The 24688-nt window shown below is 37.3% G+C and overlaps 1 protein-coding gene and 1 long non-coding RNA gene across 5 annotated transcripts in view; one reads left to right on the top strand and one right to left on the bottom strand.

Annotated features, from left to right (window-relative positions):
• The window catches only part of LOC309646919, a 47726-nt gene extending 24028 nt beyond the window's left edge, over positions 1–23698 (top strand). Inside the window, exon 4 of the long non-coding RNA XR_014255651.1 lies at positions 21770–23698. This is a non-coding gene — a long non-coding RNA (uncharacterized lncRNA). The remainder of the gene's footprint in view (positions 1–21769) is intronic.
• MTFR1 (mitochondrial fission regulator 1) overlaps positions 1–24688 on the bottom strand; it is a 65904-nt gene that overhangs the window by 35419 nt on the left and 5797 nt on the right. For 3 of the 4 annotated variants that reach the window (XM_082433711.1, XM_082433713.1, XM_082433712.1), the window contains exons 2-4: positions 18160–18299; positions 9319–9417; positions 1418–1533 (exon numbers count right to left, since the gene is read on the bottom strand). In XM_082433711.1, the coding sequence (XP_082289837.1) occupies positions 1418–1533; positions 9319–9417; positions 18160–18222 (278 nt within the window). In that variant the 5' untranslated portion in view covers positions 18223–18299. The remainder of the gene's footprint in view (positions 1–1417; positions 1534–9318; positions 9418–18159; positions 18300–24688) is intronic. The other variant, XM_082433714.1, reaches the window with a different exon arrangement.

Genomic DNA, 24688 nt, shown 5'->3' with positions numbered 1-24688 from the left:
CTGCTATGTCCTCACTCCTACTTGTCATTCAAATCAAATTCCTTCTTTGCTCTTGGATTACTTAATTCTTACTTTATTCAGCTAATACCACTCAAATGAAATTACTCTCTTGCTAAAGTCAATGACAATCTTTCAACTGCAAAACAAAATGGAAACTTGCTAGGTTTTTGGTTTACCTAGCCTCTAAGTATCTGACACTGATGGAAGTTTACTCTACTTCCCTGGGGCTCTCGTACCTCTGCTTCCATGACAACACTCTCTGCTGGTTCTCCTTCTGCCTCCTGAGCTACTTCTGGCAGGGAGGGGAGTCCCTTCATTCTCTTTTCTTCTTTTTTTTTCTCCTGATTTACTCCCAAATGCCAGCTTTATCCAGCATACAAATGCTCTTCACGTCTTATATATGCTCCTTGAGTGCTCTGGGTACCAGCCATTCTATCCACATGTTGAAGTGCAAGCATTCTTTATCAATATCTAGCTACATAAGCTGTCTCCAGAGCTATGTCAATGTCCCACAGGAAGCTCAAACACAGCATATTCCACACTGGACTACCTCTAACTCCCACCCTCCAGAAAGAAATCTGTTTTCCTATACTCTTATTAATTGTTCCACCATTCTCATATCCTAGCCAGAAACCTGGGAGTTATCCTAGACTCTTCCTTTCTCAACCCCAATACCCAAAAAGTTTCTTAAAAAAGTTTAAAATTCTTCTCAGTATCTCTTGATTTTGTCCTTTTTCTCCATGCCTTCTCTGTCGGTTTCTTAATTTAGTCAAACTCTTATCATCCCTTATTTAGCCTATTTCCTGACTTGGCTCCCTTCTATTCTTTACACTGTTTACAAGGAAATTTAACTAAAATACAAACTTGATAATATTACTATGATGCTTAAATTTCTTCCATCGCTCTACAGTGTTTTCAGGAAAAAGTGTAAACTTCTTAGCCTAACATGTATGACCTTTTAACCTCGACCTACTTTCCATATTCATCTCCTACAGCCTACCCTTCTCTGCTACTCTCTAGCCTCATGGAGCCATTTGGAGTTTCCTGAACATGCCATGTGGCCTTCTGATTAGTACCTTTAATCACATTCACTTTACTTGGAATACGGCCTTCCTAGTTGAGTGGCTCCTACTGCCCCTCAGCACTCAGCTCTATCATCCCCTCCCCCTGAGAAGCCTTGCTGAACCTCGCATCCCACAGTGGCCTTCTGTTTTTATTTCGTAGTCTTTCCAGTATCGCTATTATTGATTTCCTTTTGTAATCTCCTCTAGCAAGTATTTCCAAGTATTCCTGAAAAGCTGGGACTGTGTCTTATTTTATCTATGTATCCTTGATGCCTAATAAGAAGATGATTCCAATGTACCATCTTAAAATACTAAATGCCGCATCTCAGCTCTGATAGCCATTCCAGACTGACCTTCGTCTTGTTAAACACTCTCCTTCTTCTCTGGCTACCCATCCAACATCGGCAAAAGACACCACTGCATCCTCTCCTGGCTGGCTGGGGCTCCATTCTGTTGTAGGGCTGGTAAGCTGTAAGTTACAAATAGGGAAAGTTCTTCATCTAGCACCAAAATGGTAGAATAAAAACATTTTATTACCTAAGGAAAATCACCAGCTCTAGCATTACAAACACATGGACAGTTTCTAGCATTTCCATTGAAGGTCTCCATGAAAGAGACCTTTAGTTATGTCACACTGTTGTTTAATAGTGCATGCAATCTCTGAATTATAATTTAATTTAACTCATTCAATTTTTATTTTACAGGTCAAATGAGACTCGTTAAAAAAAAACAAAAACCTCTGTTCATCCTAAAACATTAAGAAAATTTTTAGAATTTAAACATTATAAATCAGTTCTTTTCTGAAGAGACTTAGTAAAAAGTATAGTGACCAATTTGTGCTAAATCTGGGAATATTTTTAAATGTATATTATATAGATACACTGTCACAATAATGAAAATACATTTTCAAATATCATTAGATCTCTTGATTTTTAAATTAAAGTATTAACTATATTAAAGAACCAAAAATACAAATAGCAGTAGAACAGAATTCTCTAGCTGACCTTAAACACCTAGAGAAGGAACAGAATATTCTGAAATAAATATAACAAAGAAAAAGCGTGCAAGTTCTGAAATTGACCTTCAAAAAATGGAAAAATAACTTAATTGAATTAAATTTAAGTTTTGTTATAAGAATATTGCCAGATGGCTAATGAATAATTGTTATCAGATTAATGTAATACGTCCTACAAGTTGAAGTAAGGTTTAAATAAAAAAGAAAATGCAGACTTTTTAATTGAAGAAAAATGTTTAAGAGGCCAAAGAGATTTACACGTATTTATCAGAAAGCTTCTACAGTAACCCATGCTTTGTTTGAACCTTCTTACTATTATCATTGCCAGATGAAGCTTTTGGAAGCTACACTTAAATAATACTTGTTCCTCAACTATAAAATATACCCTACAAACACATAATACTAATATGGTTAAAATTTTTAAATAATATATCTTTAATTTTTAAATAGTATATCTTTAACATTATGAATAAAATTTTAACTGAACATATTGGTTACTGGTATGTGCACGCATTCAGATATCATAATTACCCAACATTATCAACTTCATAGAATAGTATTAGAAAACTGACATTTTAACAACAAGATACTAAGAATATCAAGTATTTAAAATGCCTTAAATTATGGCTTTTGGGAAGGACAGGGGTACAGGCAAGAAAGAAAACAAGTATATTAGAAGAGTAGAGATTTAAGAACTTAATCCTGGGCAAAAACAAAAACAAAAAAACTAATAACGGAATTAAGACAAAAAAGCTTTCAAAATACCAGTGTTTTAAGGCACACAGTGGAGTAACTGTGGTCAGAAGAGAAAAAAAGTATAACCTTCAGCAAGTACATTGTCAAGGGATATGATCAAAGAAAAATCAAAAAGAAGATTTTTCTACTTCTCCCTTATACGTTTCAGAAATTTATCTAAATAAGTCAATAAACAGTTTTCAGTAAATTGGTATCTTGTACAACTTAAATAATATAAATGAATTGGGCATCCCCATCTGGTCTCAAGAGCCTGCGAATCTGGCAATATTCTGTTTCTATCCATTACTGAGAACAGAATGGTATATTAATACTCCTGTAACACTATAAAATGGAGAGTCTAAGTGGGTTACATGGAGATTCGGGAACAGGAAGGTCCCCCAAGCTCTGTGGAGGCTCCTAGAAGATACAGTGTTGAATGGGCTGTTTTGTACAAGTGACAAATCATAAAGGTAAAACCTGAGTGGTCCCTTCCTTAAGGTGCTAGCTCATGAAGATCAATTTGGTTACCTAACTCTTTATTTAGAAAATAAAATTTTGTTCCAATACACTTACTAGTTGGTAGGAAGAAAGGTATATTTAAGATAAATAAAAATCTAGTTTTGACCTTAAGACTTCTTACCTTCCCATAAAAGCTACAAAAATTGCTGTTTTCTTCCCAGATATTTTTGCCCATAAAAGGAAGAAAATACTTTTCTAAGAATACTCAAAAATATAAGTTAAACCCATTCTGTGACAGCCTTTCAAAGTATTTTATTTTATAATGTAAAGATCATACAATATTTCTCAATTTTACATCTGTAACACTTCGCATATTAAACATGAAATGTTGCTTTTTGCACAAACTTTAAAACAAAACCCAATTATTCCATGGACTTAGTCTGTAATCTTACTGAGCATTGATTATATTTAATCACTGAAATAATACCATGTCTATAACATGTACTCAATGAGATGAAAATGTTAATGATACTGTCAAGAACCAATTCCAGAATTGATAATACCTGTATCATTTCTAGTTGACATCCTGCCCCACAAAACAAAGTAGTTTTAGTATTTAAGTCACGTACCTACATTGTAACAGTGATTTATGCCACCAAAAAAGAAGCCTAACAAAGTCCCTGGGGAAACTCATACAAAAAACAAAATAAAACTGAAAAAAATCTAATCTTTTTTTAAAAGGCCACTTCAGTTGTTGCCGAAATGGGCACTCAGTAGCATAAGAATGAAACAGGAAGTACAGTTCACCTAGTAAAGTACTAGTTTAGGTGAGGTCAGTGTAGGCAAGGGGATTGAGGGCATGGAATCCTTGGAGGTATGATTTAGACACCACAACGGACATGCATGGATGATGGATGGGAAGTTTGAAAAAGAAAAGGTCAACTTACTGAAGGTTCCAGCAAGGTCCTGTCCTACCACAGCTATTGTTAGTAGGGGGAAAAAAAAAAAACGACAGAAAATTTTTTTTTCAAAATCAAGGGCATTATAAAATTTAAAATAAAATTAGTGCTTATTGATTTATCAGTATCCAAATTCCTTTCAGAAAGTAAGAAAAGCATTTCATTCAGAGCAAAATTCAGTAAGAGCATTGTATTTTTACTGATCTTAAGAAATTCAAATCAACATTTGAAACAATTTAAATTATCTAAGATTCAATTATATTTCAAGAATTTTACTGAAGTAATTTTAGGTAATTTTAAATATTCTGATAATGTAAAACTACACTGAAGAAATTGATTTATTTAATAAAATGCATAAAAGAAAAATATAAAGCTTATACAAAAGCTGAAATACTTAGAATAAAATATTAGAAGAGCTCGCTTTGTCCTCATGTGACTTTTCATAAAATAAACACACTGGTACTGGGAACTAGGATTCTCTCAGTTTCTTGCCAAAAACGGTGTAACAGTAAATATACTCAGTCTATTTTACCACCTTTTGTTTACAGCCAAATGCAAAACATGTATTTTTAAAAGCAACACGGTAAAAAAACTTCTAGATTTTTAATTACAGATTTAATTATTCCTCTTTTTCTACCAATTCCTGTCATAGTAAGAAAAACTAAAAGCAGAATTTCTGCATTTTAATATAGTGACATACAGTGACACCAATAGGCCAAGAGGTATACCTGAGTAAAGAACACCAAACTAAATATTCTAGCTGAGACAGGCACTAATATTGCTGAGTAATGTGGTCACTTTAAAAAAAATTGAGCATTTATTAACCCTTCCTATTCATGACACACCTAGAATGGGGGAGGGAAGGAAGGTGAGGGGAGAACAGGGAGAAGAAAAAGGACCAGAGAGACAAGAGGGAAGGAAACGTGTGTGTGTATCTCTCAAAATAACCTAGGAAGGTAAGTAAGAGTATCCCCATGGAAAAACAAGTCTATAAGAAGTCAATTACTGAGAATGAATAAAACATCACAAACATTAGTTATTTACCGAGTTGGGCTTCAAATTACTACGCCATGTTACCAAATTTATAAAACATAATGCATATATCTGGATTCAGTTACCCTTAAGGGCCATTTTATAGCTAAACATATCAAGAAATGGACATCACATACAGTATGACATCACATGCTAGCAGAGTCCAGATCATCAGACAGTAACTGGGAAAAATATGAAGTTTAACAATGAATTTTAGTACGAATCCAGGTACTTATCCTCAGATGGCTCAGACATCAAAGACCACGATACCACACTACGATACCACACTACGTCTCCCACCTCACTAGCTCCTGACAGAGGGGCCTTGTCTTAGTTCCTCAACAGTATCTTCTGTCTTGCCTCAGGACCTCTGCACTTATTGTTCTCTCTGCCAACACTGCCCCACCTCCATCCCTCTCCCTAACTCTTTGAGGGGCTGGCTCTTTTTAATCCTTAATTGTCATTCCTCCAGGGCCGCCTTCCCAGACCACCACTGTTAGTCTCCCCATGCTATACCAATTTTTCCTTCATTGCACTTAGTACAAATTATAATTTCATGTTTATTAGCATATTTCCTTGTTTAATCCCTCTCCCACTGAACCATATCCCAGTAAGGGTAGAGACTGTGTCTGTTTGGTTCACCACTGACCAACAGCACCTAACAGAATGCATGGATTTCAAGTTGATTTGCTAAATAAAGATGGGCTGCCCCGTGCCAGGCGGCTGTTTTACTTCCACCTTTAGTCACAGTGTGTGGACTTTAGTGAGAATCTTATTCATTACTTGTTTGGTTACAGAACATTCCCTCCACCACCAATTCCAACAATCACTCCTAGCAATCCAAGAAAATAGCCTGGGGCAGGGTTTCCACAGGAAACAAAGGTAATCCAGGTTAAATTACCCAGAGTTCTGCCAGTTACTGAGCAGTTATTCAAACTACCATAGCACAGGGCCGAGTCCCCACCCTCCCCTTATCTGATGGTATGCAAGAGCACTTTTTTTTTGCCTTAGATTTTTCTAAGTGTAGTATTTATTACCCCAATAAGCCACACTTAAATTCCATGTTCTTCTTTAACTCATAAAATTTGAAATTTATAAAAATGACCCCAAAGGTGCTTTAGTGATTACTTTCATAATTTGCCAATAGATAATTATGTTACTGCTGTAAACTTTCTTTAGCAAAATACTAAAACACAATCTGTAAATGAAGTCCTCAACCTCGGCTGCATAAGAAGCTTCTGAAGAGGTTTTAAAAAACAAATGAAAAAAAAAATCGAATATATGAAATTCGGATTTAGTAAGCCTTGGATGACACCTTATATTCTTTATATGTTCCATAAGTGTTTTTGTGAGGAGGCTGGGGCCTTGGAAGATGGGGCCTGAGCATGGATATTTTATTTTTTAAAGCTCCTGGTGATTTAATTATGCAGCCAGTATTGAGAACCACTGCAAATCAAAACCTCTGAACTCCATTCCAACAAACAGAGCAAAGAAACATTGAGTGCTTTTATATGTTTTTTTTTAACATTCATTACCTCATTTTATTCCCAGCCCAATATTCACTGGGCCCATTAACTGGATGAAGGTGTAAATAAATGTGCTGATCTGTATTCTGATTTGTGAACCTATAAATATACAGACCAATTTGTTTTAAAAAAAAAAAAAAACCGGCAACAGTTTTGGGAATTCCCTGGCAGTCCAGTGGTTAGGACTCCAGGCTTCCAATGCAGAGGGCATGGGTTTGATCCCTGGTCGGGGAATTAAGAGCCCGCATGCCAAGCGGCACGGCCAAAAGTAAAAAAAAAAATCCAATCTGTAAAATCAGGGAGTTCACTTAGACAACCAAGTAAGTTAATCTGCTATTCTGCTGCAAGGTGGCAATAACAATAAAATCCCACCACTAGCATACTTTTATTGTGCACTAATTATGTACCAGTTACGATATTCAGGGCTTTGCATGGATTATCTTGTCTAACCCTCACAACACAAAGTAACATGCCTGTCTTGCCCATCATTTATGTGAGAGTCTTACTTGCCTGCAGATATATGGGTCAGCTGACAACAATGAAAAGATGGTGTGATTTAGAAGGAACATACTGAGGCTTAAGATTTTGGAGGTGAAAGTGTTGTGAGGGCGGCCAACTTGAGGTGATGCCTATTGAGTGCTGGGTACAAGAAAAGGAATAGAAGTGAAAGTCAACAGGAGCAGAGGAAGAAAAGAAAATATGAGACTAAGTTCCAAAAGACAGTGAAATCACCCAGGACAACAAAGGACTGGCTTGGACTACTAACTCCTGCTTCTGAATTGACCCATGAACACCTCATTCTCAAGTTTAATCTACTTCAACTTTTGTCTCCCTCCCTGGGTCCCACGGTGGCTCCCCAGTTCCAGACTTTCTACAGCAGTATTTACTCATGCTGGACTCCTAGACAGTCCAAATACATTCCATATCAAACCTCCAAATGAGCCAAAAAATAGCAAAAATGAATTGTCAATTTTATTACTCTTAAACTGCGTCCCTTATATTTTTTGAAGACTCTACATTTTTTATATTTCTGATAGATGTAGTAAAAAAAAAATTAAATTAAAAAAAAAACAGAAGATACAGAAGAATGATAGCAGATTTAAAATATCTAAATAAGTAGCAGATAAAACACTCACTTTAAGATTGATGCTGAATTTGAAAAGACTCAGCATGCTACAAAACTGCCTGGAAGTAAAAAAATCTCACTATAAACAAATGTCTTCTGTTTTCTACTACATTCTCAAGTAGGTCACCAACATTTCTCTTACCTTACTCCTCTCCTTTATGTTAATCTATCTTTTTTCAAATGCAGCTCCTGTACTAATCCTAAAACTCTTATTCTGCTCAGACGCTTCTAAGTGACTAATAACATTGAGAAAGAGAATCCTGCCAAGAAAACGCACTTGGCCCTAGTACTTCGGCCCACTGACTGTCAAGGCAGATTTGGGTTGCTACCAGAAAATGCTGGATTATCTCTACGTCCTTTCATACATCTCTAGCCATGTGAACACAAATGCTGAAGCAAGTTCTCCTGCAACTAGGTTAAGCAGATAAATAGATAAATGGAATGGAGCAATCAGAAGAAAAGTTACTAAGTCTTAGTTAACACAATAGTTATTTGAAGGAAACTGGCAAATAAAGCAATCAGCAATTGGTGTCTCAGTGAACTGAATTCTCAGAAATTGTGCTTCAGAGAATTACTATCATAGGTTTCTCTATTTTGATTTTTTTAAAAAGCCCATCATTTGATAAAAATTACTTCTGGAAAGTTCCAATCTGTCAATCTCTAGATTGATGCACAAAGGTCCTGCCAGTCAATCTGCAAGTGGGCATAACAATGACCAACCTTGTTAGTCAACCTGAACAAATGCTAATTTCTACCACTTACTTAGAAACAGATTTTTAACTCTCTCTACAAGGAGGAGTGATTTATAAGTAAGACATCTAATAAGCTTGCAGGGGCACTTTTGACCTTTTGAATTATGATTTAAACTTATCTTCCACATTTCACATGCTAATCTATTATTTAAAATTAGTATAGATTATCTGCTGAACTTTATATATTTAAATGTTGAACTAAAAGATTTTCTTATTACTACTGTAGAGAATTACTGAAAAACAAGAATAAAGCTATGTGATACATGTCTCACACTAAAACACCCGTAAGGAACAAAAACCCAAATCAAGAAAATAGGAACTTATCTCCAAGCAGAGTTGAGCTACTCCTGATTTGGTGCTAGAAGACAATGCTCAAGGTCACCTGGGAATTAACAACTGCTTGGCTTATTATATGCTTCTAGGTCTGCGTATGTATTCTTAAGGATAAATGTCTTACAGAGCTTGAATAATCACTTCACAGAGGAACTAAAATTAGAAAGACTTTACCGTGGTTTTTATCCTCTTTTATTTTATTGATAGCAGCATCAATAGTGGGGAGAGGTTCAAAAAGTACTTTTAAAGCTGTCTGGCCTATTTACATCACCAATGTACATATTAATATAAAATTTGAAATATATAAAATACAGTACCTGAAACTGAATTCTTGGACACTGAATCAGAGATAAATTAGTACCAATTTTCCTTACGATACTTCGAGATGAACCATATGGCTTCCCAGACCAAAGTACCTAAGTAGGAAAAACCAGAAGTTTAATTACAAGACTTACAGAACTGTTAATAGAAAGCACTGGACAATTAATTGCATGACATGCTGACACATTAATTATGGGATCACAAAGCTCTATATGTTATGGGAAATGAGCTAATATTTCTCAATTAAAAATTAAAGAATATATACAGCAGGTTGTTACTAATGCAATAAAGTTTCATGTAAGGCATTATATAAAAATGTAAAAGAACAACTAGTGGAAGTTCCCTGGTGGCTCAATCCCTGGTTGGGGATCTGATCCCACAAGCCGTGCAGCATGGCCAAAAGGAAAAAAAAAGAAAAAAAGAACTACTAATAATTGTAAAATAAAATTATATTAGGAGTAAAAACTCTTATCTATTTTCATTAGGTTTTCATACTACTCTGCAGAGGAAACTATTTTATCTCCTCTGCTATATTTTTAGAATTTTATCTATAAGTTTTTCAAAACTACAAGCTACTTATAATAGACTTTCAAAACAAATGCAAATCAGTACAAAGTTCAGAATCTGAATTTGTACGATGCAGGATGCTGCATTTTGTTTGCTACACAAGAAGGCCAGGCCAAGGGTGAGTGGGGGCCAAAATCCAGTTGTACGACATCTTCTTGTGAGGCCTTGTCTCAGGGGAAAGGTGTCTTTTCCTAATTTATACAAAAGTCCTAAATAGGTTAGCGATAACCGTAATGAGCAGAATTTTTCAGATGAAATCATAATACACAGAGGACATTATGCTATGCTTAAAGCAAAAACAAACACAAACCTCCAAAGCAAAAAGCAAACAAAAATTGCACAGGCAGAATGTTAAATCATTACGAATTGTACCTTGATACTTCTCCCCAAGTATATGCTCTTTCCTTAAAGAGAAAAACTATCCATCTGTTTTGAGTGCTATACCTGAAAGCCTGGACAGAAGAGGTAAAGAGAGGTGGTATACTATTAAAAGCAATTTGGAAAAAAAAGAATGAGAATGATATGACTATTTACTAATTCATTCAACTGAGATATTCAATTGCATCCTAAAACTATTAAATAAATAGTACCAAATCAGCTGGCATGTATTCTGAGCAATGGACACTGACCCTTTTTTAAAGTCACTCCATGCCCATTCTAATTTAAAGAATGGAATTACAGTATGACCAAGCAATGTTACTGTAAACAGCCATGGCTCCAACACATAACCCTAACTAGACCTTTAGACCATTCTAAAAGCATGCACAACTTGTAAAACGAGCATAGAAGCAATCTGACTTCTTAGATTTTAGCAATCAAATACAATTTAAGGTTAACAGTATGAATCAAAGTGAGGATCATGGGGTATATATAATACCTCTGGCATCTGCCTCTGCTCATATAATTCTCATCATCAATATGTTCAAAGTTTCAGATAAATAACAAGGACCTACTGTACAGCACAGGGAACTATATTCAATGTCTTGTAATAATCTATAATAGAAAAGAATCTGAAAAAGAACAGATATATACAAATATATGTATAACTGAATCACTTTGCTGTACATCTGAAGCTCACACAACACTGTAAATTAACTATACTTCAATTTTTTAAAAATGGATTTAAAAAAATGTTCAAAGTTTCACTGACTGTTTACCTGGGAGAGTTCCAGAAAGTACTATAACCTACACTGGCTACTATAACCAACAAGAACTATAACTTCTGCTTTAGAAATATAAATTAAAAGGATGGACAGACTGGAAAACTGGTCAGTGGAAAGATAAGAAGACATCAATACTGAAATAATATTAAACAAAGCACATAAAAGGTAAAGTTACTGTGAAGCTTTGAAGAGAATTACGTGGCATTCAGGAAAGCAAATCATTCAAACCAATGATCATACAGAGGATTATCACATGAATAGTGTTAATAACACATGAGGACTAAGAGGAGGAAAATCATCTGACTAGAGGAAAAAGGGAAGGATCGGGCTTCCCTGGTGGCGCAGTGGTTGGGAGTCTGCCTGCCAGTGCAGAGGACGCGGGTTCGAGCCCTGGTCTGGGAGGATCCCACATGCCGCGGAGCGACTGGGCCCGTGAGCCACAATTGCTGAGCCTGCGCGTCTGGGGCCTGTGCTCCGCAACAAGAGAGACCACGATAGTGAGAGGCCCGCGCACCGCGATGAAGAGTGGCCCCCACTTGCCGCAGCTGGAGAGGGCCCTCGCACAGAGACTAAGACCCAACACAGCCATAAATAAATAAATAAATAAAATATTAAAAAAAAAAAAAAAAACTTTAAAAAAAAAAAGGGGAAGGATCACAGTCTTACAAACTCCACCTAAGAGGCCAAGAAAAGCAAGAGGGAAGAGATATGGGGATATATGTATAGCTGATTCACTTTGCTATAAAGCAGAAACTAACACACCATTGTAAAGCAATTATACTCCAATAAAGATGTTAAAAAAAAAAAAAAAAAAAAAGAGGCCAAGAAAAAATAAGAAGGGCAAGTAATTCTCAGACAGTATTTAAGCAAACTCTTTACCTTATACATGTTAAGAGGCATTGATCTTTTAAAAACATATCCATAGGGCAATAGTAACTACACCATTCAATCATTTCTCGTGTCTTCTATTTAGCCGTAAGTCAAAACTCTCCTATGATGTAGGAGAATGCTATTTATGCATCACAATGTGACAATTACATGGTCTAATGTGAATCTTCCATCCCTCCAGTAAGCAAAGATCTTAACTGCAGATAAAGAGGACAAAAAAGCTCACAAAGAAAAGTTCAAAAAGGACTTGCCAAGGTCAGAAACTAAGATTTCTGCCAGCTTTTAGCCTTCCTTGCTATGCATGCTTCAGGGCTAAGTTTCAACTATTATCTTCCCATCTGCTTTATATCAGAAGGAAAAAATACCAGGTGCCTTCAACAAGGGAAGGCGGCCAAACCTTCAGCTTTTACTTATAAGGAAAAAGTAGACTATTTAGGCTTTTGATACAAAGTTAAGGAAAGTAAAAGAACAGATTGCCTTATGTGATTATTTTTTCAAGTATACACAGTGGACTAACATAACGTTGCCCTGTTACTTGTGAACTGCATAGCATTTAGCACCAAAAATTATGAAGCAAGAGTCTATATAAGCTAATGACTGGGATATTTAGAAAGAAGAGCAGCCATAACCTTTACTGGATTGAAGAAAAAGTAAGGGGAAGGAGCAGCTAACTTCCAAGAAGTCTAAAACTAGGTCTTAACTTTATTTTTTCTATTCAGCCCTCATGGAGGGGGAGAAATTGTAAATGGCTGTGAAGAAATAATGAACAGATGGTATGGAAAGTCACCATCTGTGCACTGGGAGGCTGTACGGCCCAAGTGCATCTCCTACCCTAACTGGTGGCTGACCTGTGTCTTGTCAGTATACTCGTTTGGAGAAGGAAAGGCTTCCTCTAAAGATGAACTGTCATTAATATCTTTTCAGATCTAAGAAAGAGGGCAGGGAGAAAACTGTCATTACTAGACAATTCGATTTCATTAAGAAATAAGAATTGGGCTTCCCTGGTGACACAGTGGTTAAGAATCCGCCTGCCAATGCAGGAGACATGGGTTCGAGCCCTGGTCCGGGAAGATCCCACATGCCACGGAGCAACTAAGCCCGTGTGCCACAACTACTGAGCCTGCGCTCTAGAGCCCGTGAGCCACAACTACTGAAGCCCGCACACCTAGAGCCCGTGCTCCGCAACAAGAGAAGCCACCGCAGTGAGAAGCCCACGCACCGCAACAAAGGGTAGCCCCCGCTCGCCGCAACTAGAGAAAGCCCGCGCACATCAACAAAGACCCAACACAGCCAAAAATAAGTAAAATAAATAAATTTATTAAAAAAAAACAAGAATTCAATTCCATTAAGAAAAAATTAAGTAACAGTAATTTTTTTTTAATTAATTTATTTATTTTTGGCTGTGTTGTGTCTTCGTTGCGGTGTGCGGGCTTCTCACTGCAGTGGCTTCTCTTGTTGCAGAGCACGGGCTCTAGGCACGCAGGCTTCAGTAGTTGTGGCTCGCGGGCTCTAGAGCGCAGGCTCAGTAGTTGTGGTGCACGGGCCTAGTTGCTCCGTGGCAGGTGGGATCCTCCCGGACCAGGGCTCGAACCCGTGTCCCCTGCGTTGGCAGGCAGATTCTCAACCACTGCGCCACCAGGGAAGCCCTAATTATTATTATTAAACAAAAAAACTGCTTTGCTTTATTTATAAGAACTACTGATAAACAATGTAATAACGAATCTGTGTGGGGCGTGCATGTTTGCATGTCCGAGTCTAGTAATGACAGTCCATAGCATCGAGCAACAGGGTTTGTAAGTGATGGCAGCGAGGAGGAGGATGACAACAGGGAAGCAATGTGTTCTTCTTCAACAACGTGAAATGCTACTGTCGAAGTGCTGAAGTGTGAGGCTGGAATCTGAAACTGTCATCTGTCTCACCATGATGACTGCACTCAAGCTTTATACGGTAATTCATTTCTTAGAGACTAGTTAAATCTACATTTCTATCTGAGAGTCACCATCTAGCAAGAAAAAATATACACTTAATTCTAATCATATGTATTTTTCTCAAGAAAAACTATGTAATATTAACCCAAGGTTCTTTTTCTGATATATAATTTCACAAAGCCCTGAAATTATACACAAAATTATGTACATATACAACATTTTTCTGGGAAGAAGGTCCATACCATTAATCAAATTTTTAGGGAGTCTAGGACCCGACAAAGTATAAATTCTTAATTCCAAGGGAACCAGAGGAAAATAAAAAGTATGTGCTGGGGAGAAGGGGGTGGAGATAGAAAAATGAAATTCTATAACAATTTTGAAATCCCCAACTGAAGACAACCCTTCCCTCAGTTCTCTTCTTCCTTATCTAAACGCCTAGCCACGTTCACATTCTTCCTCCAGAACAGAAGACGAAAACAAGGTTGCAATTCTTAAGTATTACTGGAAATATATTCCTAATACAAATTAGATATTTGCTGTAACTTTTCAACATAAAATACTGAGATGAACCAGAATCACATTAGTTTCATAGCTTGCTTTCTCTAGTTTAAAAACATTTTTACTTAAGGGCATAAATATAGTAATAATAGAATGAGGAGAAAGTTTGGACAAATGTGAACACAGCTGACCCTTGAACAATGCTCAGGTTAGGGACACCAAACAGTTCCCCAACTTTCCCAACAAAATCCACATATAAATTTACAGTTGGCCCTCCTGTATCCGGGGTTTCACATCTGCCAATTCAACCAACCATGTATCATGTAGTACTATAGTACTTACTACTGAAAAAAATCTGCATCTAAGTGGATGCAAGCAGTTGAAACCCACACTGTTCAAGGGTCAACTGTATATAGTTTTAAATTCAAACAAATGTTGAGGCCAAATGGAACGCAGTGAAGAGAAAACATAGAGGCCACGGCAGCATATAGGCCTGGTTTTAAAAGTAGGCTCTACCATTTATTGCCTGTGTAAAGCTGGCAAATTATTGATCCCTCTATGTTTCCCTTTCCTCATCTATAAAACGGGAACAGTATCTACCTCATAAGCCTATGAGCCTTAAACGAGTTAAGGTAGGGGCTTCCCTGGTGGCGCAGTGGTTAGGAGTCCGCCTGCCAGTGCAGGGGACGCGGGTTCGAGCCCTGGTCCAGGAGGATCCCACATGCTGCGGAGCAACTAAGCCCGTGCGCCACAACTACTGAGCCTGAGCTCTGGAGCCTGCAAGCCACAACTGCTGAGCCCACGTGCCACAACTACTGAGGTCCACGCACCTAGAGCCCGTGCTCTGCAACAAGAGAGGCCCTGCAATGAGAGGCCCGCGCACCGCAACAAAGAGTAGCCCCCGCTAGCTGCAACTAGAGAAAGCCCATGCGCAGCAATGAAGACCAAACGTAGCCAAAAATAAAATAAATAAATTTTAAAAAAAAAAACTGAGTTAAGGTATTTAAATATAACACGACTTTAATAAATATTGTCTTCTTCCCCTTCTATTATACGAGGTAGCAAAGTACACTAAAAAGAGGATTTTGGAATCAAAATTGGGTTCATATTACAGCTCTGCCACTTATTAGTAAGGTAACTTGGCATAAGTCAGTTAAACACTCTGAACCTCAGGTTTCTAATCTGTTTAAAAAAAAAAAAAAAAGTGTTGTTCTAGTGAACACACAAAATACATGTAAAAGACTGGGCATACTAAGCCGATCAGTGATAGCTATTACGATGGTGCTGATGTGTATGGTAAAATACACAGAGCTAATCATCGCCAGCTGGCCTAATGGCAAAAACAAAACGCAGATCTCAAAACCTGCATTTTTTTTTTTTAAAGCAGACAAAATATACAAAGAATGAAGACATTTTCTGCTCTTGAATACATTCAAATATAGTACCAAGTTCATTTATATATCAAAGCAGTGAGAAATATGTATTTATCATTGAAAGATGGAACTAAAAAGTTTTTTTTTTTATATTCAGATTACTCTTAAGCAGCAGGCTAAGAGATCCCAGAAACTAAGATAGAAAATAACTCCAAAGGGTCAAATTGCTTAATGTTAGGAGAAAATTTATTTTTATATAGATTTTCAGTTAACTGATTAAAGGTGATGATTATATGTTACATAAAAAAATGATCTTTCCATCTATTGGTAGAAAAGGCCCTCAGTTGTGATTACAATATTGGGAGCAAGTTAATGCTCTCTTACCTGGTCCATTCTTTGATGAAAGGCACCCGTGTTACAGCTCAAAATGAACAAAGCTAAACAAGTAAACTAAGCTAAATAAAGTATGTTATCTGTTCCTGAAACAAAATTCTGAACTTTGGCCTCAATCAGCACTGGTCACATTGCCTGACTTGGGGCGGGGGCAGGGGGATGACAGAGCAAAACAGTAGGAAATTAACCGTCATTGAAATGTACCTACACTACATACAGGCCACTGTGATAGGTATTTTACATACACTGCCGTGTAATCCACAGGTCCATTGTGCAGTAGTAGTTCTTCCTACCTGTAATTTGTAGATGAAGAAAGTAACTGGCAGAGATAAATTTCATACCCAGGTTTGTTTGAATCCAAGACCTACAATCTTTCCACTCAACTACACTTCTTACTAAAATTGCAAATAAATAGCAATCATAAACTGTAAAGTTTCACTTTTGGGGAATCATTAGCAACAAAAGCTTCCTGACTTTCTGAAAAGAAATTCTTTTGCTGTCAGTACTGAAATGTTAATCTACCCTATGTAGCCAAATGATGGTAAGTAGCAATTGAGAAAGGTGGTATACTGCATTAAGTGAAGTTCAAAACATGAGAAGACGTAACTGAAAAAGATGAAAGTATTAACTTTACAAACCATTTTCCTATTGTTTATCCGAAAGATGATACTCAAAATTATGTAAACATAAAAAAGGGTAGGGACTTCTCTGGCAATCCAGTAGTTAAGACTTTGTCTTCCAATGTCTTCCAATCCAACCCAGTGCGGGTTTGATCCCCAGTCGGGGAGATAAGATCCCACATGCCTCGCGGCCAAAAAACCAAAACATAAAACAGAAGCAATATTGTAACAAATTCAATAAAGACTTTAAAAATGGTCCACATCAAAAAAAAATCTTTGGGGCTTCCCTGAAGGCGCAGTGGTTGAGAATCTGCCTGCCAATGCAAGGGACAAGGGTTCGAGCCCTGGTCTGGGAAGATCCCACATGCCGCGGAGCAACTAGGCCCATGAGCCACAACTACTGAGCCTGTGCGTCTGGAGCCTGTGCTCCGCAACAAGAGAGGCCACGATAGTGAGAGGCCTGCGCACCGCGATGAAGAGTGGCCCCCGCTTGCGGCAACTAGAGAAAGCCCTCGCACAGAAACGAAGACCCAACACAGCCAAAAATAAATAAATAAATTAATTAATTTATTTTTTTTTTTTCAAAAAATCTTTAAAAAAAAGGGGGGGGGTAATGTTATTTGGTTCTTTGCTTTTTATCTCCAAAGAAAATAGATGAAACTTTGTGGGACTGCGGGAACAAAAAGTTCAACCTTCTCTTAGCAAGATTCAAAGAGACACAAAATAAAAACAAAAAAGTAAAAGTAGTGCTTTAAAAAGTATACTCATATTCAAATTATGTAACCTGCCTATATCTTTAATGAATACAACGTAATTCCATGTCACCAATGACACTGAATGTGAAAATGAGAAACAAATATTCCACAAAATATGCTTGGCACAAGTACTGCTCTAATAACTTTACACTGGATCTGAAAAAAAAAATTATGTATTAGTAGAAAATACTTTTAAAAATGTCAAGATCCGAACATCTTTGGCACAGAATAACCATATTACACTAATTTTTTTTCTTTGTATCTATAGTTGTTATATTTTAGGAGACATGACTTACCTTTTAAACAGCTGTGTGATAAACCACATTAGAAGAGCATTCAATATTAACAGTTCTACAACATTCAGAGTTGTCAAGCGTTAGTCAAACATATTTTATTCAATGATTTCTATATACATTTAAGCCTTTTCCTCACTCTTAACAAATGCATTGCTTTTAACAGTCACATGAATATTGGTTAAGTTTTCAATGTAACCAACCCATCCCTTACTTAGGATGCTGGGTGAAGATTCACTTCCCTGATTTAAAGAGTAAGCAAATTAAATACTACATAAGTTGGCCATATACATAAGATTCATTTTTCTCAGAAAAAATTCTCAATGTCTGGATTTTAAAAATGAATTTCAAGCACTTACCGATTGCATGCTTCCAACCTGTTGAAAAACCATCCTAATTAGGCGTTTAATCCAGCCAAGCATTTAGATGGCAAAGTCTCTCCAAATTTGCATTTCAAGTACTTCAGGCATACATAGCAGCACATGGTCCATAAAGCACACTGAAATTTTAAAATGTAAATACTGAAGTGAAATTATTATTATTTAAAATCTTTACTGTCTACAACACATCTCACAAAGTAAGTTTAGTCTACATCTTAAACCTTTGTGTGAATAAATTTACTTAAGGAAAAACATTTTCAACTAAGACTTGACGCAGCCAAAAAAAATAAAACAAATTTAAAAAAAAAAGAAAAAAATTTACATGTGATCACCTTTAAATAAACTAATGGTACAATTTTTTTTATTTTTTTAAGTAGTTCTTTTCCAGTCAGGGTTCTACCTTGGAAGCAACAAAAACCTACTGTGGCTGACATAAGTAGAAAATACATTTATGGAAAGACACCCAGTAGACAACAATCTTAGAAGAAACTTATAGGCTACACAGCCAGGAAAGACATCCCAAACTGCAGCAGAACTGGTCTTGGAAGACACCACTGCAACTGCTACTGCCACCCCTGACAAACAGAATCTACCAGTTGCCACTTTCCTGTCCCACTGGCTTCTGAGGTGCTGTCCATACTGGCGGCATTTGCTTGGCCGAACCTACCTGACTATAGTTACAAGCCGATTCTGGCTCCCACCAAAATCATAAAGGAATTCCGGAAACATAAAACAGGAATTCAAAGGCCAGAAGGTCAAAAATAATGACAAACCACACTCACTGGCACTAAAACCCCTGCCACTCACCCTCCTCACCTCCCCATCAATATACTGTACATCTGATAGAATTATGAACTCATATGGCATAAACCAGTTTACCTGAAGTGTTGGTCTCCAACGTGACAAGTTTACACCAGACTATAAATCAATGTGCTGCTTCCTTGTCAAGGAAGACTTTAAAAAAAAAAAAAAAAAAAAGCAGTACTTAGTCAGCGGTCCCCAACCTTTCTGGCACCAGGGACCGGTTTCGTGGAAGACAGTTTTTCCACGGACGGGGCAGGGGATGGTCCAGGCGGTAACGCAAGCGATGGGGAGCGGCAGATGAGCTCCGCTCCCTCGCCTCCTGCCGTGCGGCCCAGTTCCTAACACGCCGTGGACCAGCACCGGTCCGTGGCTCAGGGGTTGTGGACCCCTGTACTTAGTGATATACTTGATTTACATTCTGATATAGGCTTATCCCTTTGTGGACCAGAAATAACGTTTGTGGTCTACACTTTGAGGAGAACTTGATGAAGAATTACAAAGAATGGGGGGGGGGGGGGCGGATAAAGTTGCCACAAATATGCCAGACACTGGGTGAAACATGAACTAGAAACAGCCCAGCCCTAAGGACAGATCAAAGTATGCAATTAAAGAGTTCTAAGCGCTGACAGGAACATATAATTTATTGATAACTAAAATGGTCGGGACTAGAACTTTGGTGAGACATATATTTTAATATTACCAACATCTATAATTGCCTATAAGAATGAATATTCTGACAGGTAACGGGAATAAAAAGTGCAAAGGGCCAAAAATAAGCTGGAGATGACTGACAAAAAACTGGTCAGAGAAAAAGGATGGTTTTATGTAATTGGAAAACCTAACACTTTTTAAAAAATTGAGATATAACTTACACAGGCAAGTGCACAAATTTTAAGTATGTCCAGCTTGATGAATTTTTATATACGTATAAACCTGTGGAACCTCCATCCAGATCAAGATGTGAAACATTTGAAGAACCCCAAGAGCTCCCTTGGGCCTCTACCCAGTCGATATCCATGCCTCACCTATCTAACTACTACGCTAACTTTTACAGCCTATCACTTTTGCAGGCTGTATGTACTCTTCTGTGTCTGACTTCTGTCACTCAACATTGTCTGTGACATTTATGCATATAATTTGTGAATCACAGTTCTTTTTCACTGATGTGCAGTATTTTGTTGTGGCACTATACCACAATTTACTTGCCCAGTTTACTGGGGGCTTTTTTGTTTGATTTTTTTGTTTTACTTTATTGGAGTACAGTTGATGTACAATGTCGTGTTACCCAACTTACTGTTCATGAACATTTGGATTGTTTCCATTTTTTAGCTACCATAAATAAAGTTGCTGAAACAATTCGTACACATAACATAGCAAGGTACACATAAGAACTAATTTCTCAGACTTCCCTGGTGGCGCACCGGTTAAGAATCCACCTGCCAATGCAGGGGACACAGGTTCAAGCCCTGGTCCAGGAAGATCCCACAGGAGGAGCAACTAAGCCCGTGCGCCACAACTACTGAGCCCATGAGCCACAACTCCTGAAGCCCATGCTCCTAGAGCCTGTGCTCCGCAACAGTAGAAGCCACAGCAATGAGAAGCCCACACACCGCAACGAAGAGTAGCCCCCGCTCACCACAACTAGAGAAAGTCCATGCACAGCAACGAAGACCCAACACAGCCAAAAATTAATTAATTAATTAAAAGAAGAAGAAGAACTAATTTCTCTTGGGACCTCCTCGGCGGTCCAGTGGTTAAGACTCCACGCTTCCATTGTAGGGGGCGTGGGTTCCATCCCTGGTCGGGGAACTAAGATCCCACATGCTGCGCGGCACAGCCAAAAATGAAAAAAGAACTAATTTCTCAAGTCTATACCCAGAAGTAAAACTGCTAGATCATAAGATTATACATAGATATATCTATCTATATCTATATTATAGATATAGATTATATAGATCTATATATAGATTATCTATCTATAGATAATCTGCAGCAGAACTGCGGATATATATATATATATAAAGAAATTCCGGAAACATAAAATATATATATAGATTATATACGTTTATATATAAACATATATAATCTATATATATATTTTATGTTTACATATAATAATATATATATAATATATTATAATAATATATAATATATATAGTATATATACTATAATATATATTATATTTTATATAATACATATATTGTTTATATATAAACATAAAATATATATATAATCTATATATATTATATCTATATACAGATTATATAGATTATATAGATATATAAATCTTTTAAAAATCTGTAGAAACTAACATTTTTCTGAAGTGGTTGTACCAATTACACTCCCGTAAGCAGGTATATACAAGAGCTCTAGTTGGTCTATAATTCTTGGTATTGTCAACAGTGAATACTTGGTATTGTCAGTCTTTTTAATTTTAGCAATTTTAGTAGCTTCTCCACAGGTTTTGGGGACATTTTGATACCTTCCATTAAGAAGTGTCTTTCGCTCGGGTTTTTTTTTTTTTTTTTTTCTTTTAAGATTTCTTTTGATGTGGACCAGTTTTAAAGTCTTTAATGAATCTGTTACAATACCGCTTCTGTTTTATGTTTTGGTTTTTTGGCCTTGAGGCATGTGGGATCTTAGCTACCCGAGCAGGGATGGAAACCGCATCTCCTGCATTGGAAGGCGAAGTCTTCACCAGTGGACCACCAGGGAAGTCCCTTTCGCTCGTTTTTTAAGTGAATAGTTTTTTTTTAAACTATTTTTAAAAATTATTCTTGCCAGGAAGGAGTCTGCGCTACAGATAAAGATTAGGAAGCACTGGCTTAGAAAAAGGAGATGCAACCTAAGAGTGAACGGGCTAACTCGTACAGAGTAAGAAATGAAGCCAGAATAGAAGCCTCAAGAAATACTTGCGCATCAAGCAGAGAAAACAAGAGTCACTGGGAAAAAAATGATCAAAGAGGTAACAGAAAAATGAGAGAGGTATTGCCACCAAAAAAAAAAAAAAAAAAAAAAAAACCCAGAAATTTCAATAAGGGGAATGGTTCTTGTTACTGATAAACAGAAAACACAGAGGAGAGGTCACATAGTCCGTGGCCTGCTAGTTACCCTTTCCTCCAAACTTCTCCACTGTGCTCTCTGGAACCCTGTTTGAAGGTAAGCATCCCCTCCCTCGCTGAACTGAAATTTGGCTGTCCCTTTAGAATGCTGCTTCAAAGCCTTCTCAAAGGGTCCTGTGCTTGCTTGTTCTCTCCCACTTTGTATCAAGGCTCTTTCCAATCAATAACTGCTCTAAGCTCTTTGAAAAACCCTCCCTCAAAGGCAAAACTAAAGTGACAACAAAACAGAGCAGTGGTCACCAGGGTTATTAACTACAGCAAAGCACAAGGGAGGTTTTGGAAAAATGGAAGTAGTCTACATCTTGATTGTGGTGGTGGTTACATGACTGTGTTCAAAGAAATGCCTGCCAAAAGGAGTGAATTTTGCTCTATGTAAATTATACCTTCATTTAAAAAAAAAAAAAAGCTCTCCTTAGGAAGCACTGCTTTACCACCCTCTGTCCCTCATTAGGGTTGACTTAAGGACACTTGAATCATTCCCTATCGCTCAGCTATGACTTCAACCGAGTCTTCTTCTCTACTCCAAGTCCTTTCCTAAATGGAATTCTGCACTTTGGCCTCATTAGCACTAGTACACCAATAAACATATATTCTTGCTGGTGCTAGGTGATCATAATATTCACAGAGATGATGCATCCAACAGAGCACTGTTTGAGTCTATTTACATAAAGACCTAAAACAGGTAAAAGTGAAAGCGATCTCATCATAGATTATGAATTTTTTTTTAATTTAAACTTAGTTTTTTTTGTTTTGTTTTGTTTTTTAATTGTTGGAGACAGAGGTAGGAACTGGTAGGAGGTCTGAGAGGGATTTCTGAGGATGCTGGCAGTGTTCTATTTCTTGACATAGACAGATACTTGCACGTGTTTACTCTGTGAAAGCTTACCAAGATACTTTTCTTAATGTAAGTTATGCTTCAAATAAAAGTTTTAAAAACACACAGAGCCTTTGACCAAGCTATGCAACTTTCAGGAATTTCTTTTGCAGAAATGAAAGCATTATACATAAAGAATATATATAAAGATATTTTCTGCAGTGCTTTTTCTACTCACAAAACTAGGATCAACTTTAAATGTTCACCAATAAAACACCTGTTAAATAAATTACTGTGTATGCATATTACAAACTTTATGCATCTATTAAAAGTGAGTTACAGTCTATGTAATGACTTGATGGTATATATATGATACAGGAAGAGTAATATACTAAGTATGATTTCATTTCTGTAAAACAAAAAAAAAATCTTCGACCTTTTCATTTATGAAAAGATATACATCAAACTCTTGAAACTGGCCAGAGTGGGTAGAAGTAAATTTTTCTTTGTATGGTTTGTACTGTTTAGACAATGCTACAAAAATACATGTTTTAATTTTCATTTAAAAACAAAATCTAGGGACTTCCCTGGTGGTCAACTGGGTAAGACTCCACACTCCCAATGCTGGGGGCCCGGGTTCGATCCCGGGTCCGATCTCGGGTAGGGGAACTAGATCCCGCATGCATGCTGCAACTGACAGTCCGCATGCCGCCACAACTAAGAAGCCCACATGCCGCAACTAAGACCTGGCGCAGCCAAAAAAAAAAAAAAATCAAAGTTACAAAAACCAAATATCTCACCTTGCAGCTTTCACTCAGACACTCCTTGGACCACACTGAGACCTTCAGTCTCCTCCCCTGCACTTTCCGTCGACCTAATCAATCCCTTCCCACTTTCACTTTCTTCTACCTCATGAAGCCCCAAATCACTTGAACCACTGCTTTGTTAGTATTTTCAACTCCTTTTTCTACTGTTTTGTTTATTCTACAAGCCAGAACTTGATGAGTCCACAAGCCTACACTTCCTACAATTGGGCTGTAGAAAAATGACTATATCTCACATTTTGATGTTGCTACAAATGTACTACCTCTGGTCTCAACTGGGCCTTCACTGCTGCCTAGCATTCAGGAAAATCTTATTTTCTGCTCTTCCCACTCTTCCATTCTCCAGAGCAGCTATTTCAAGCATTCTCCATGCTACCCAAATCTCTCTAATCCTTGCTCCATCATTTCTCGGCAGATGACCCAGCTTACTACTTTAAATAATAGAGAAGTATTCTGACAGAAAATCCCGCAACATCCTGTCACGCCACATGCCATACACACAGCATCTCTGCATCCACACCTATTCTGTCTCTCTAAGTCTGTCCCCCATTCTCTCCTGTCCCTCCTTCCAACTAAGTGCTCAGGATTATACCCCCCACCCCCAACCCACAGGTCTCATTACATCAGCTCCACCCTGTATTACATGGATTCTCTTTCCTCTCCCCTGTTAAATTCAATCACATGCTACCTTCTGGTTTCTCCCATCTTCTTTTAAACCAAAGAAATCTGAAACTGAGCTCCTTAACTTTCCTCCTAAATCTGTTGCTTATATGTTCCCTGCCTCAGAAAATGGCACACCTAGTCAGTTATTCCTTCTTTCTCTTTCATTTTCTACAATCAAGTTCTATTTTCCCTCCTAAATATATCAGATTCCATTTCCATTGCCCTTACTGCTCTTCTAAGTCTATACTATTGTAAAAATCTATTAACTAGACTATTTGCA

The sequence above is a fragment of the Balaenoptera physalus genome (genome assembly GCF_965194825.1).
Source record: "Balaenoptera physalus genome assembly, chromosome: 17".
In the NCBI taxonomy this organism is placed as follows: domain Eukaryota; kingdom Metazoa; phylum Chordata; class Mammalia; order Artiodactyla; family Balaenopteridae; genus Balaenoptera; species Balaenoptera physalus.
Note: the sequence above shows the minus strand (reverse complement) of the source record. Positions and strands in the feature narration are given on the sequence as shown.